General features: G+C 36.7%; 1 protein-coding gene across 16 annotated transcripts in view; it reads right to left on the bottom strand.

Annotated features, from left to right (window-relative positions):
- Tcf12 (transcription factor 12) overlaps nt 1–15049 on the bottom strand; it is a 249401-nt gene that overhangs the window by 63646 nt on the left and 170706 nt on the right. For 14 of the 16 annotated variants that reach the window (XM_087905364.1, XM_085689332.2, XM_087905363.1 and 11 more), the window contains 2 exons: nt 8018–8153; nt 2609–2661 (listed from right to left, as the gene is read on the bottom strand). The exons of the other annotated variants lie outside the window; for them this stretch is intronic. In XM_087905364.1, coding sequence (XP_087761490.1) covers nt 2609–2661; nt 8018–8153 — 189 coding nt within the window. The remainder of the gene's footprint in view (nt 1–2608; nt 2662–8017; nt 8154–15049) is intronic. 16 annotated transcript variants of the gene reach the window in all.

A 15049-nucleotide genomic window follows, 5' to 3' on the forward strand; every position in this document is an offset into this window, starting at 1 on the left:
CACTGTCGTGGTGCAGTAGCATGCACATATTTTGAACTCTGCACAGATCCAACAGACTCCTATCACTACAAGTCAGGAGTCTGTACTCAGAGCGGATCTACCCTAGGCTCAGTAGTGTACTCCTACTCCAGTAAAATGACAAAAGTTAAAGCTATCATAGAAGCTAGGAATGCTTTACTTCTAAATTTAGGCAAAAAAAAAAAAATGTTTTCCACATTTCTGTGCATTTTACCTTCTAGCCCATTTGAAATCTGAACATTTGGCTGAATTTTTCATTTTGGAAGTATGATACTCATTATTCAAATAATCATGAAACAAAATATGCACACTTCATATTCATTTTTGTACCCACTTCTTTTACAATTCACAGTGTAAAGAACCAAATATTCATTATAAGCAATCAATCAGAAAAAATTTAATTTTCTTTATTTGTTTTGGTTAGACAGAGTCTTGCTATAGAGCCTGGGTGGGCCTAGAATATACAGCAATCCTCCCACTTCAGTCCCACAACTGCTGAGATTACAAGCATATATACCAACATGCTCAGTGCTATATATGAACATATACACATGTGTGTATTTTTGGGACATGGTTTCACTATACAATCCTGCTTGGCCTGGAACTCCCTATGGAGACCAAGCTGGCCTCCAACTTCTAGATCTGACTGTTTCTGACTCCAAGTTTATATTAAAGGTATGTACCAAAGGAGCTAGAAAAATATAAGTTTGGCTTACAAAATTTCCTAATTGTTCTCAAAAGTTCATCAAAGCACAGTAGTGTTTCCTTTCCTGAACATATAACAATACAGAGAACTATCTCAAAGTAGTGAATGCTGTTATAATTAAAAATGTAAGAACAAAGGGGTCCTCAAAGTCTTTCTCCAGGCTCCTTTGTCCATTTTGCACATTTGTTTAAAAATGAAGTAACTAGGAAACATGAACAATTATCTTATTGCTTATATCCAACGTTATGTCAAGAATAAATATGGCAAACTTTTTTACTTACTCATCTTTTTAAAAGCAATGTGGGGTTCTACTAATATTAATATGCAATTTAACATTTATTACTTTCATAGAATAATAGTAATAAATTACAAGAAATCACACTGCTCCATGTTTTAGCAGTTCTGTCTACTAAGTATGATTTCTATTAGATTATACTACCTACCTACTGTTAAAATGTAAATCACACAACTATTTTTAGCTACTGTTGAAATTCCTGTCTTTGGGAATAATGATTTGAGGCATTGTTCATTTTGTTTATCAAGCAGCTATTCAGCCTCTAGTGGATCCAAGTGCTTATGCAAGCAAAAGCTTTTAGGATGCTTGTTGCAGCAATTCAGCTTTCCAGGTAGGCTGCAGGTTCAGAGCACAGCTGTCCTATGCTTCTCAAAACTCAGATGAGATCCATATGGAATTTAGTTTCAGAGATTCCAATTTGACTTTTCATGTTATCACAAAGAAAAGAAGGGGGGTGGCACAGGAGAGAAGAAATGCAAACAACCAAAATGATTTCTCTACCCTTCACAAGAAATAAAAAGCTCAGGCCCATGCTGACCCTTCTAGATTGCCACTTGTCAAGCACGATATTCCATTCAGTATAAACTGGGATGAGTTGTGACTCATCTGGCAGCACCTGCGCCCATGTGTTAAGTATTGCCCAATAAAAGCCCAACACCCATTTATACAACAAAGAATGTACCCTTCAAGGCACAGGGCTGCAATCTAACAGCATCACTGTCCATTTATTCTACACAAAGAGAAAAAGTCTTTTTCTTTTTCTCACCACAGGTTTTTAAACTGTGGGTTGACTTATAATGTACGTTCATCTACAAATACTTCTATTGCTTCAAAGAATAAGAATAATAACAGCACAAACACTCCTACAGTATTAGGTTACTGCAGCCATTAATGATTGTTTTACCAACCACTCCCAACCTCCTGCATCAAAGCTCTGTATTCTCAAAGGATACATTTTTGAGCATGGAAGGATCAACAAACTAGTTGTGTGAAAGCTTTCCTGATGCTAGACTGAAGTTGGGAAAGGCTTAATGAAGGCTTTAAAATCCACAAGGGCTTCACAATGAACATCTGACTTGGTGATTTATGCATATTAATAACCTCAGCCCTACTGAGGCAAGCTGAGCCGAACATGTCCTCCGAATCTTAATGTCTTTAGCTCCATTGGGATTATTACAAATGTAAATTTCTAAGATTCTCAGCTATTAATCTCTGTCTGTCCTCCTGTTCAGCAACATAATGACTAATTAAACATCAAAAGACCTGCACAGGAGATCTTTTTTGACAGCTACAGGCCTAGTCTTCTTCCCAAGAGGGGAATTCAAATGACAGGGACAGGGAGTGACAGCAGAAGAGAAAGCTACAAATCACTGCACAGAAAACGAAAGCCTAACATTAAGTGTGGATTTATCTCAATCAATGATTTTGTTAAGCAATGAACAGTTACTATGTAAGGTATGCCCACCGGCAACAATTGAATCAATCATTGTAGCAAATAAATACTGAATACTTGACATCAATTCATTTAACATCAAGTTTTTTTTTTGTTTTTGTTTTTTTGGGTTTTTTTTTTGTTAAAAAGTACTTACAGAAGAAGGCAGGCCAGGAGGTACCTTTCTTACTTTCTTTGCTTGCAAAGGATCTGCACATGGAAAACAAAATGTTTCATTAGCATTTACATTATGGAGAAAAAAAAACTTCAAATGAATAGGAAACAAATACCATAAGTCATCCATCGTGTTGCCATGCTTCACGTTCCGCTGCATCCCCATCATGATTTCTACTTTTTCTAATATTGCATGTTAAGGGGAATACAAGAATGGCAGCACTAGTTCTTCTAGTAAGTTTGGAAAGGTACAGGAAAACAAAAAAACACAACAATAGCACAAATAAGGAGGGAGAATAAACGTGTCTTAAGATCCTGCTATGCCTTAAGTCTCTGAGTACTTCTCACATACGTCAGCCCACTGGAAATGAACTCTGTGCAACAGGTATTCCTAACAGTACACTTCTCTAACAAAGACAAAGCATGATATCAAGAATTGGGAAGAGCCGGGCAGTGGTGGCGCACGTCTTTAATCCCAGCATTTGGGAGGTAGAGGCAGATGGAGCTCTGTGAGTTCAAGACCAATCTGATCTACAGAGTGAGTGCCAGGACAGGCTCTAAAGCTACAGAGAGACACCCTATCTGGAAAAACCAAAAGAACTGGGGAAGGGATGAGAGAAAGAGAAAGGGAGGGAGGAAGGGAGGAGGGGGGGAGGGAATGAGGCCGAAAGGCACATTTTAAAAACTTAATATCTCACAGCTAATACTATAGTACAAATTACAATGCTGAAAATTTGAAATAAAATTGAAGGAATGAATGAAAAACTAAGACTATAATAAGATCAAGACATGTTCCATACGCTATGAAATACAGGCAATATGCACATCTAGTATTATGAGCATTTACTTTGGTAATGTGTTAGTAAAACTGAAACTTCAGCACTACAGTATAATTCGAACTTTTATTAAAAGTTTGCATACGCTTTTAAGGAAATGAACACAGAGAGAAAGCTTATCTCTTATTTTAAATTATGTGCATTTGAATATATGTGTTTGTGTATGTGTGTGCCATGAAGCAATCCTCTTGTACACTGTAAAGTCACTCGAATTGGTTTAATAAAACACTGATTGGCCAATAGCTAGGCAAGAAGTATAAGTGGGGTAATCAAACTAAAAACGCTGGGAAGGAGAAGGGCAGAGAGAGGAGTCACTCGCTAGTCAGGTGCAGAGGGAGGAGATGAACTTGACATGCTAATAAAGGTACCACTCCATGGTAGAGCATAAATAAGGAATATGGGCTAACTTAAAAATGTAAGACCTAGCTAGTAACAAGTCTGAGTTATCAGCCGAACATTTATAAGTAATATTAAGCCTTTGAGTCAATTATTTGGGAAGCAGTCACCAGATATTTAGGAATAGGCGGGAAGGAGAAAAATGTCTGTCTACATGTGTGTGTGTATCTGTGTGTGTATGTGCGCACATACATGTGAGTATAGGTGAATGTTTAAGTACAGGTACCCTTGGAGTCCAAGTCCAGGACTGGACTTTCTGGATCTGGAATTCCATACAGAGAGTTACAAGCTGCCATATGGGTGTGGAACTAAACTTGGTCCTTTTCGAGAGCAGTACATACTCTAATTGCTCCAGATCCAAAAATCTATGTCTATGATAAATTAATATAAATGAAAATATGACTATTTTCATATACTTAACTTAGTATTCTAATTTCCCTCATATACAAAATTTATAATTTTTCCTTCATATTTTTTGAAAAGTGATATGCATAGCTTTCAAATCACATGCAAATAACGGTCAAATTCAGTATTTACAGAGGGATTTGTTACAAGGAAGGCTGATGTGAAAAACTATATTTTTCAAAACTGTAAAAATGAGAATTAAATAAGAAAAGCATTTTCCTGGGCTTTAAATGATACTACACAATAAATATGTGATTTTATAAAGACTGAAACTTATTTAAATTTGGTCTGTGGATTCTCTACAGGTAATATCACAGAAGGCTGTAAAGCTAAGAAAGCAGCTTTATAAGCATCATGTGGAAAATATCACACAATAAAAGGGTCAAAAAGCACTCATCAGCATGTATATCCCTTCCCCAAGAGGTAGCCGACATTTCCTCAAAACAGAAATGCCAAAGATAAACAACATCTGGCATATTCTGTAAGACTTACAGCAAAACCTTTGTTCTTGGTGAAATGTTTCAGCAGTCTACTTCCTTACAACTTATTCCTTTAGCAAAAGCTACACTTTATACAAATCATTTAAGAAAATGGCTTCTAGGGCTTGTAGTTATCAAAATAAAGATATTTCTTTTGTATCTCATTATTAGCAAGATACTATACTATCACCAGTTTGGGATTCACAGTCTAGTTTGGGGAAGTTGTAAACTGTGATGGACAGTAAGCTGGCTATATTCAGTAAAACAGCCATATGAACCCAGGAAGGTTACTTTAACCTCTTTGTGCTTCATCTCCTTTAGATGCATAAAGTGGTGGACCTCACCTCTCCCGTGAGTTTCATGTTCTGTGATAATATGTGAAATATGCTCATTCCATTGCCTAACATTTGTGACACTTCAATGTTTTACCTCTATGTCTGTGGACCACATGTATACTGTGCCCGTGGAGGCCAGAAGAGAATGTTAGATCCCCTGGGACTGGAGCTAGACAGTTGTGAGCCATTTTACAGGTGCTGGAAATGAACCTAGGTCATCTGGAAGAACCACTAGAGCTCTAAATGCTGAGTCATTTCTCCTGTACTACACTTAATAACTTTCAGCCCTTATTAATGTAGATTAAAACAATTATAAATTAGATAATTACTGCTCTCCAGGATAGTTTCTTAAAGTACCTAAATCGTTCAGAAAACCTAATATTGTAGCTCTCTACAGTTCTTCTAAGTGATCACATCTTTACCAGACACTGCAATGCCAAGGAGAGGCTAAGATTGGTAACAGCAATGGGCAGCATAATAATAATCTACTAGCTGGTATCCAAACAGGAAATGGATAGGATTTCTCCAAGCTTTAAAAGAAACACTGTATGCTGCATTTCATTTGGGCTCCTCATTTGTTGTTAACATTACAACCTCACAGAGTTTTGAAAAGATGCACTAGATAAGCAACAGCAATGATAGTATAATCAAAAAGAAACAAAATTTGAATCCATGGAAAACCTGAATATTAAGCCTGGATTTTAATGGAACATATCCCTATTCTTTTCTAGTTACTCAATGGTTTTCTTTTCGTAGCAGCACACTGGCAGGGATTACTGATTACGACATTATGTGCATGGAGTCTTTGAAGAAGACACTCATATAGACTAACCCAATACAGACTCAATTGAGGCCTCTACTGGGTTAACTCATCAGGCAGACAAGCAGAGCATGTAGGGACAACATTTTGTAAGATGTCATTTCTTTGATAACAAAAAGAATACTGGTCTAAACCATCAGGGCTGACTCTAATAGCACCCATGCATATTACATGACCATGCTCCTATGAAATAAAGACATCAAAATTCTCTTCTGAAAGTAGCAATCTATCACTGTATCATGTATTTCATTCATACTTTAGACATAGAGATTAGATAGGAGGTTGATATATTAGCTGGAGGCAGTCAACAAATATTTGTGTAATCAGGAACTATAACACATTTTACTTTTATTTATATTTCTTTAGCAGCTGGCCTATTTTATTATAAACATGTTTTACAACTCTAAGTTTCTTATATTAAATAAACACACAAAATTTTCACTTTAAATACTGATTAGATAGAAAGAATATCCAGTAGCAGAAAAAAGCTTTGTCAGGATAAATGGAAGAATGAAGAAATACATTCACATACACATAATTGATATAAAAATCCAAAGCTGTAAAGAAGAAGTACAATGTTTACTACATACAGGGATTCTTTCTGCATGCTTCTCTGAACTAAACAACACTGTGAATGTACTATATATGATTCCATTGTATACTTTCATGTAAGTAAGTTAAGTGCTTGTTAATTTTATCTCAATTTTAAAGGAAAAGTAGAGAATAGGAGGAACTAGTATGCAAACAAACAAACAATAACAACGAACTCATTGAACTCAGACTCACAAAAACCTTAAAATTTATCTCATTTGAGCAACCTACTATTACATATGTGACATATTTTGAACTTTAGCTTTTATGCTATATTCAGGATTAAAATCATGGACTAACAAGATTATTTTACTATTGAGACAGGAATTTATAAAACAATTTTATAAACCTTTCAGTACTATTTTCATTTTAGTTAAAAACTAGGTATTAATAATAGAATATAAAATTTCCTTTTATGATGAAAACACTTGCTAATTAGAAAAAGAAAAAAATGGCTAAATCCTCTCATAAAGCAAAATATTAAATTGTCTGCTTAAAATCTGTTAAAATTATGATTTCATATGACTGCCTAAACAAGACCTGAAAAACATGACAACATCAATAGACATGCTAACAAAGAAGGGGAAAACTTGAGGGTGTCTACAAAGAACTGGGTAAGGCTGACAGCCAGAGAAATGGTCTCTTCCCCAAGGAAGAACTCCTCAGTCAGTTAATGAAATACTAAAGGTTCAGCTATGAGATTATACACATAAAGGTAATATTATAAAGATTGAAAATATTATATTCATATATTTAGGAATAATCATATAAAATAACAATTAATCAAGGCCATGAACTTGACAGCAAGTTTGAGTTGCAAGGAATGGGGTGGAGGGAGAAAAGGGAAGGAGAATGTTATTGCAATTTCAAAAATAAAGAATTTATTATAAATAAAAAAACCATGGCTTCAAGGGGGCTCTAAAAGTACAGTGTATATATCTATACCTCACTGTGCTCATATTGATGAAAATTATCAACAAAGACTACCTATAGTTAGTTAAACCTTGAATACAAAGTGGAAGAGTTCTTTACAACAGTGAGAAGTCTTGACAACTCCATTTATTGTGTATCTAATGCATAAATGATGAGTATCCCTTATCGGAAATGCCATGGCCAGATGTGTTTTAGTCTTCAGATCTGAACTATCTGCATAAACATAATGCAGTATCCTGGAGACAGAATCCACACATAAAGATTAGTTTCATTTATGTTCCATATATATGTAGTTCAAGGGTGATTTCATATACTTTAGTGTGTATTATATGGCTGTGACCCATCTCAAGAAGTCAGGTATAAAATTTTCTATGGCCAGTAGTATTCTGACATTTCTAATGTCAGTATTTAATAGGTTTCACACTTTAGAGCACTTTGGATTTTAGATTAGGAATACTCAGTCTGTATATTATTTATATGTACATATACCTTGACATACAAATGAGGGCCAAGGAAGTAAATTTCTTCTCATTAAAAGCACAGACACAAGTACAGACTAAGGAAGTGGAAAATATGAAAGACAAGTCAAACACTCACCTAGAGTTACAGAGTCATGGAGCGGTCTTCTCCTAGAACTTGTGGCAGAGAATGGGTAGTACGGTGTTCCAGGTTTTCCTGAAGAAGACAGCTGTGCTGGGCTACCAAGTCCTAGATCTTGTCTCAGGAGACTAGACTATAAAACAAAGCCAAGGAAACAAGTCATCTTGCTACTATAGACCAAGCACATCACTTTTGAATTACTGACAGTACCTTTATCAATGCCTTAAAATTTAGAAGTAATAAGTACTTTTTAAATTCAATTAGGTCACTAGTTTTAAACTCCATCCTTTTTCTTTACCCTTCTCTTGCCTGCCTTTTGTTGTTTTTTGTTTCGTTTTGCAGCAGTTTCTCTGTGTAGCCTTGGCTGTCCTGAAACTCAGAGATCCACTTGCCCATCTCCCAAGTGCTGGGGTTAAGGGCATGTGCCACTATACCCAAATCCCTGGTCTACTTTTTAGTAATTGTCTACGTAGACTCATTAATCTCAGGGTTGAAATACATTTTGGTGACTTTGTGATTGGATCCTTTAATTATAGGAATACTTTTGAAAGCAGTCACCTGGACTTTGCTTTCATGATCACAGGACTTCTGACTCTGTTTTTCTTCCCTTTTCTTTTTGGATATTCTTACCATTTGAAGAGTGCCCATATTTATAAGACTAATCCCTCTGGCTTTCTTCATTTGCTTTGAGGGGGAGAGGTGTCCTTCCCCCTTATCCCTGACATGGTCCTCTAGACTCTCTTTAGTGTCTTATAAGTGGCAGAGAGCACAATGCCTCAGATGCTTTAGATGATATACCATCCACCATGTGAACCGCAGGTTGAAAGTAGTCCAGTTTCATGGCTCTTCACTCTGCTCCATGTGCTGGTTTTCCCCTTACATCAGACTTGTTCAGTTTATGCTTCTTGGACTCAAGTACAAAACCTAAGATCTGTCACATGTATCAGATTCCTTGATAAAACTGTATTTTGTTCTATTTGACCCCGAATAACTATCCATCCCCTCCTGCTCTCTTTAGATTTGGAGTCTGTTAACATATGCTAGGTTTCCTAATGTCTAGGCATCCAAAATGTGAGTGAAAAACCCATCAAGAGGACAAAAGTTAGGGATACAACATGGGTCCAACACTAAAAATTTAGAGATTCAACAGTCCTAACCTAAGTCACTGATTTAGTGATCTCATCACAAACAAAATGAGGTTATAGTTGGCAGAATTTGGGTCTGAGATTTCTGGCAGATGAAATGAAAAAGTATCATACCAATGTGAGACAAGAAAGGGAAAATGACTTTACTGGGGAAAGGGGTGAAAAAGGACCTCAGAGGATGCTTTCAGGCATGAAAACATGATTCCTCCAGGTTATTGCTACTCTCCCGCTATATACTTAATACCCTTACTGCCATCTTCATGTTCTTAGTACTGAGCATCATGACATACTAAAAGAACAAACTCCACTCAGAGTGAGCAGAACCTGGGAAGAACAGCCATTGTATTCTAGCCACTGCTCCCATTTTAATAGTCAAGAAAAACTAAGTTCCATGACTTGCCTGAAGGAAGTTCCACAGCCCTACAGCAGTCATTCCTCTCCTCGACTGCCCACACATACTAAGCAGTAAAACTCATTTCACTTTCCTCAGCCTATGGCAACCACTCCTCTGCCTTCTGCCTCTGTGGATTTCCCTATTCTGGCTATTCCATGTAAACCTTCTACACATGACTTATTTTACTTAGTATAGTAGTTTTGAAGTTCATTTATCTTGTGTACGTTGCAGGGAGAGGGGTAATTGTTGGTGCTAGTGGAGTCCAGAAGAGGGTACTGAATCCCCTGTAGCTGGAGTTAAAGGTAGTCCCAGGAACCAAACCTGGGTCTTCTGAAAGAGCAGAATGTGCACTTAACCACTGAGCCATCTCTAAAAGTTTAGAGCTCTTAGCTCTAATAGTTTTATGGTTAATCCCGTAAGCATTTACAGAGAAAAGGCCAAATTATCTGCAAATGAGGGTAGTTTTACTTCTTTAAACTCTCCTGGAATTTCCAATACATTGTTGAATATAAGAGTTCGTGAAAATAGCCTTGTTTTAGGGAAATGCTTTCAATATTAATCTTGAATATGTGATTGGTTGTTTTTCATAAAAAAAAAATACCTTTCCCAAATTGAGGAAGTTCCTTCCTATTGTTAGCTTTTTTTTTCTTCTTTATTTCTTGTTTTCTTTTTTGGTTTTTTGACACAGGGTTTCTCTGTAGCTTTAGAGTCTGTCATGGAACTAGCTTTGTAGACCAGGATAGTCTCGAACTCACAGAGAGCCTCCTGTCCCTGCCTCCCAAGTGCTTGCTTTTTTCTTAAGATTCATGTGTTTATATATGTGTGAGCTCATACATGCACATAAGTGCACCAGATCCCCTGAAGACAGAGTTATAAGCAGTTGTGAGCCATGAGGTATGAGTTCTAGGAACTAGACTCAGGTCCTGAGGAAGAACAGCAAATGTTTTTAACTACTGAGCCTTCTCTCTAGCTACCTATTCTTACCTTACTAAATGGTCATATCATGAAAGAGTACTAGTTTTTTGTTTGTTTTTGAGTGGGTGTGGACAGCCTCACAATGCAGTCCCAGCTGGTCGGACACTTGCTATACAAGGTCAAGATGCCTACCTCAGCTTTCCAAGTGCTGGGATTAAAGGCCTGTACTCTACATGGCAGAGGCACTAGTTTTTTTGTTGTTGTTATTTTTTTTTGAGATGCACACTCCCACTCCATCAGTTGCTTGATTTTTGACTTTTTGCTTTTTTCCACTTCATGTTATTTATTACTATGATAAGCTACATTGATCAACTTTCCTATGTTAAGCCATTTTGCATTTTTTGGACATACTTACTTGGTCATAGTGTCTAATCTTTATACTGCTGCCTTCAGTCTGTTAGCATTCTATGGATGATTTTTGTATTGCTATTTGAAATGGATAATGGTCTTCAAGTTCATTTTCCTTGTGGTATCTGTGGCTTTGGTATCAGTACAATGCTGCCCCTAAAGAAGGGAGGGAGTGTTTCAAATGCAGTAGCCTTGTTTCTTCTTTGAAGGATTCTATACTTTACTGGAAAAGCCACTTGGCTCTGGGCCTTCCTAAACTGCAAAGACTTCTATTACTGATTCTCTTGTTTCTCATTACTTAAGTCTAAGTCAGGCTTGACAGTATGTTTCTAGGAATTTGTTCATTTCTTCTAAAATATGTAGTATGTAACTGCTTGTGGTATTTACCTCTTTTTATTTTTATGAAGTCAGTAGCAATGTGACCCTTTTGCTTTTGACTTAAGTTACTATTTAGCAATTCAGATATGTTTTCCAATTTTGTTGATCTTTTCAAGGAGCCAACTTTTAATATTTTTAAAAATATGGTATTGCTATATAACTCATCTGGTCTAGAACTTACTATATAGACTAGGCAGGACTCAAACCTGCAATTCTGCTCAGCCTCCCAAATGCTGATCACCATATCTTACAAAGAATCAATTTTTTGACTTTGTTGTCTTAGTCTGTTGTGTTTATAGCTGCTCTTATCTTTATATCTCACCCTCATTCCTGCCTTTCAGTTTAGTCTGTTTTTCTGTCTAGTTTCTTTTTAATAAAGTTATATTATGTGTATGGGTGTTTGGCCTGAATGTATGTTTGTGTACCACATATGTGCCTTGTACCTAGGGAGGCCAGCAGAGGACATCAGATGCCCTGGGACTAAAGTTACAGTTGTTGTGAGACACTGAGTGCTGGGACTCAAACTAGGGTTCTTCTGCAAGACCAACCGGTACAGTGAACCACTGAACTATATTCCAGGCTCCTTTCTCTTTTCTAGTTTATAAAATTGCAACTCTGAGGGTTCTTATTTCAGAGTTTGCTTCTGTAGTTTTCGACATTTGCTATTGCTATGTGACAAAGGTAGCCTTGAGCTTGTCACTGTTCTGCCTCAGACCCTAGGAGGAATGCACAGCTATGCATGCAGCTATGCAAGGGTAGTCTACTTCCTTTCTGTGCAATTGCTTCTTCTGTGAATGTCCCTCTCTTATCACCTTTGTAAAGCTGTCTTCATGTATGTTAACTTCTTTATAGCTCATGTGACGATGCTACAAGCACACATGAAACAAAGTACTGTATCATCCAAAAGCTGTCTGTACAACTTTCAGAAATAGTTTTAAAAACCCAGTGTCTCCAGGTGGTGGCAGCAGTGCATGTCTTTAATCCCAACACTTGGGAGGCAAAGGCAGGTGGGTCTCTGTGAGTTCAAAGCCAGCCTGGTCTACAGAGCAAGTTCCAGGACAGTCAGAGCTATTACATAGAAAAACCCTGTTTCAAAAACAAAAACCCAAAATCAAAACCAAATTAAATCAAAACAATATAGTACTCTTCAGATTCCTCAAAAAGCAAATTCTATTTCAGAAAGAACATATATATATATAAATATAAATATATATATTTATGTAGTAGGCAAGTGAAAAGTAATTTTAATTACTAAACATGGCATGTGAATAAAAAGACTATACAGTATCAATGCAACTATTTAGCATCAATTATATAAATTCCAACAGATACAACATTTAACAAACTAGCAGAGAAAGTGGTGACTAGACACAAAAGTGGTGTTGGTGCATCCTTCCAATCCCAACACTTAGGAGGCAGAGGCCAGGTGGATCTCTGTGAGTTCGAGGCCAGGCTGATCTACAAGAGCTAGTACCAGGACAGCTAGGGCTGTTACACAGAGAAACTCTGTCTTAAACAAAACAAAACAAAATTAAAAAGTTCCAAGAGTAACGATGAAAAGAGAGAAAATGAGCCATTTAAACGTAAACATCACACATGTATTTATCTCCTCTTCACACAACAAACCTTTAGCTATGGATCTTCCAATGATACTCTGTTTGAGAGCAGGGACCTAGAAGTCATTGTCTCCCACAGACATTATACATAAATTTTAGTCACTACATCTGTTTTGTTTATTTTCCCTTTGACAAGCAGATGCAGCATTCTCTAAATGGCAAACAGTGATATCAAAATACAGGGAACATACAATCTCCACATGCTTGAAAGTACAGGTTATGTACCTTGAGAATTTCTTTTAATAGGATTGCTCTTTGCTCAATGTCAGACTGACTACCATTGATAATCTTATCCGTATTTTCTCACATGGAAGACAGAGGAAGCAGTTCACTGAACATGTAAAAATAATACATAAGAGACAGACATGAATATTTCTCTTATCAGACCTCTTATACTGTTCTTGCTATACAAATTCTTATTGAAACAATCTTTTATTAATTAAAAAATTCATGTGTGTTGAGTGCTTTGCCTGCATGTACGTATGTGCACCACAAGTATGCCTAGTGCTTAGAAGTTCAGAAGCGAGTGTCATATCCCCGGGAATTGGAGTTAAAGGTGTTGTGAGCCATCACGTGGGTGCTTGGCAAATGAATTTCAGGTCCTCTATAAGAGCAACAAGTGCTCTTAACTGTTGAATATCTACAGAGCCTTAAATTTAAAAAAAAACTAATGACATCTATATATAATTGTGTGTGAGCCTGCAAATGCCATGGTGCATGTCTAGATGTCAGAAGACAACTCTGTGGAGTTGGTTTTCTCCTTCCACCTTTATGTGGGTTCCATGGAAATGAACTTGAGTAGGGTTACCAGGCTTGCTTAGCCTGTACTTTATACTTACTGAGCCATCTCACTGTCCTCCTGGTATACAAACTTTTTAATCTAACAAGTGACATTCTGTCAGTCAAACTGGACTTCTTTCTGAAATAACTTTCAATGAAACACAGTGCTGCTACTGATTTCTGTAACAGCTATAACCTTTCAGGTTACAGTGGAAGAGTTGAGCATCATAACAGATAATCAGGCTGGCAAGCCTAGAATCCAGTTCTCTAGCCCTTTACAGAATATGCTTTTTGACCCCTAATCCGAGACCTCAATGGTGGTTAAAGGGCTCAGTTCAGAAAGATCCGTTTGCTTAGGTAAGAATACACATGCACACACACACAAAGGACAAACTTGCATATGAGTAAAATTTGACCATCTTCTTCCAATGTCAAGATGATTACAGTAAAGAAGCACAAAATGACCTAAATGAGGAAGAGAAAAGTGCATTTTCATGTCTGTATAAGGAGACCAAATAAACATAGTAATGACCTAGAAAAAGTAAAGGCAAACTAGCCACCTATGTTCAAAACATAATTATGACACTGGGCAAATGGTTTACATGAACAAATCTTCCCTCTTCTCTTCTCTCCATTTTGCCCTGGAAGGGCAAGGTTTAACAGTGTAAGTATGGATGACGATTTGGCTATCATAGAACATTCCTTTCAATTTTCTCTTTCCTTGGTAAATCACTGTGTATATGTGTTTATCTTTGTGTATGAAGAAATAAGATAAACAGTACTTAATTTTCTATTTCTTAGGCATAATACTTTTTATCCTATGTAATAGTGTGAGGTTTCAAAAGACCTGGTTTTCTCTAAGCTCATAGGTTTAACTCCCAATAGATAATGTAAGATGAAGAGAGAAGAGACAGAAGTAGCAAACCATTGGAGGGAGAAGGTAACAATTAAGAGTTCAAAGCCAAAGAATATACTCAAGCTGTATTAGCCCAATCACAAACAATCAAAAACATCAATGTTCTCCCATGATTCTGTGTGTACAGAGTCTGCACACACTGAAAAGTGAAATGTTAACTGATAAATCTTGATGAAGGATATATAACAAGAAGTGTCTTCTTATCTACCTTTTCTTTGGATCTTAATTTTTTAAAATAAAAGCCTGGAGGAAATAATAATAAACACCACCAAAGACTCGCCAGTGGCATTTCCAAATGTATCATCTCAGTTACCATTCACAGCAGCTTATCTAGGCCAGTTAAAAGAGCCTCCTCCTCCACACAAGACTCTTCACACAAGTCCAGGAATCTCACTAGCATACACAAAGATGTTAACTTGAAAAAACAAGGAGTAATTTATAAATGACTCTGTAGTCTAAATCCTAAAGCTGAGGTAT

Source organism: Myodes glareolus, chromosome 4 (assembly GCF_982192425.1).
Source record: "Myodes glareolus chromosome 4, mMyoGla1.1, whole genome shotgun sequence".
NCBI classification, from domain to species: Eukaryota; Metazoa; Chordata; class Mammalia; order Rodentia; family Cricetidae; genus Myodes; species Myodes glareolus.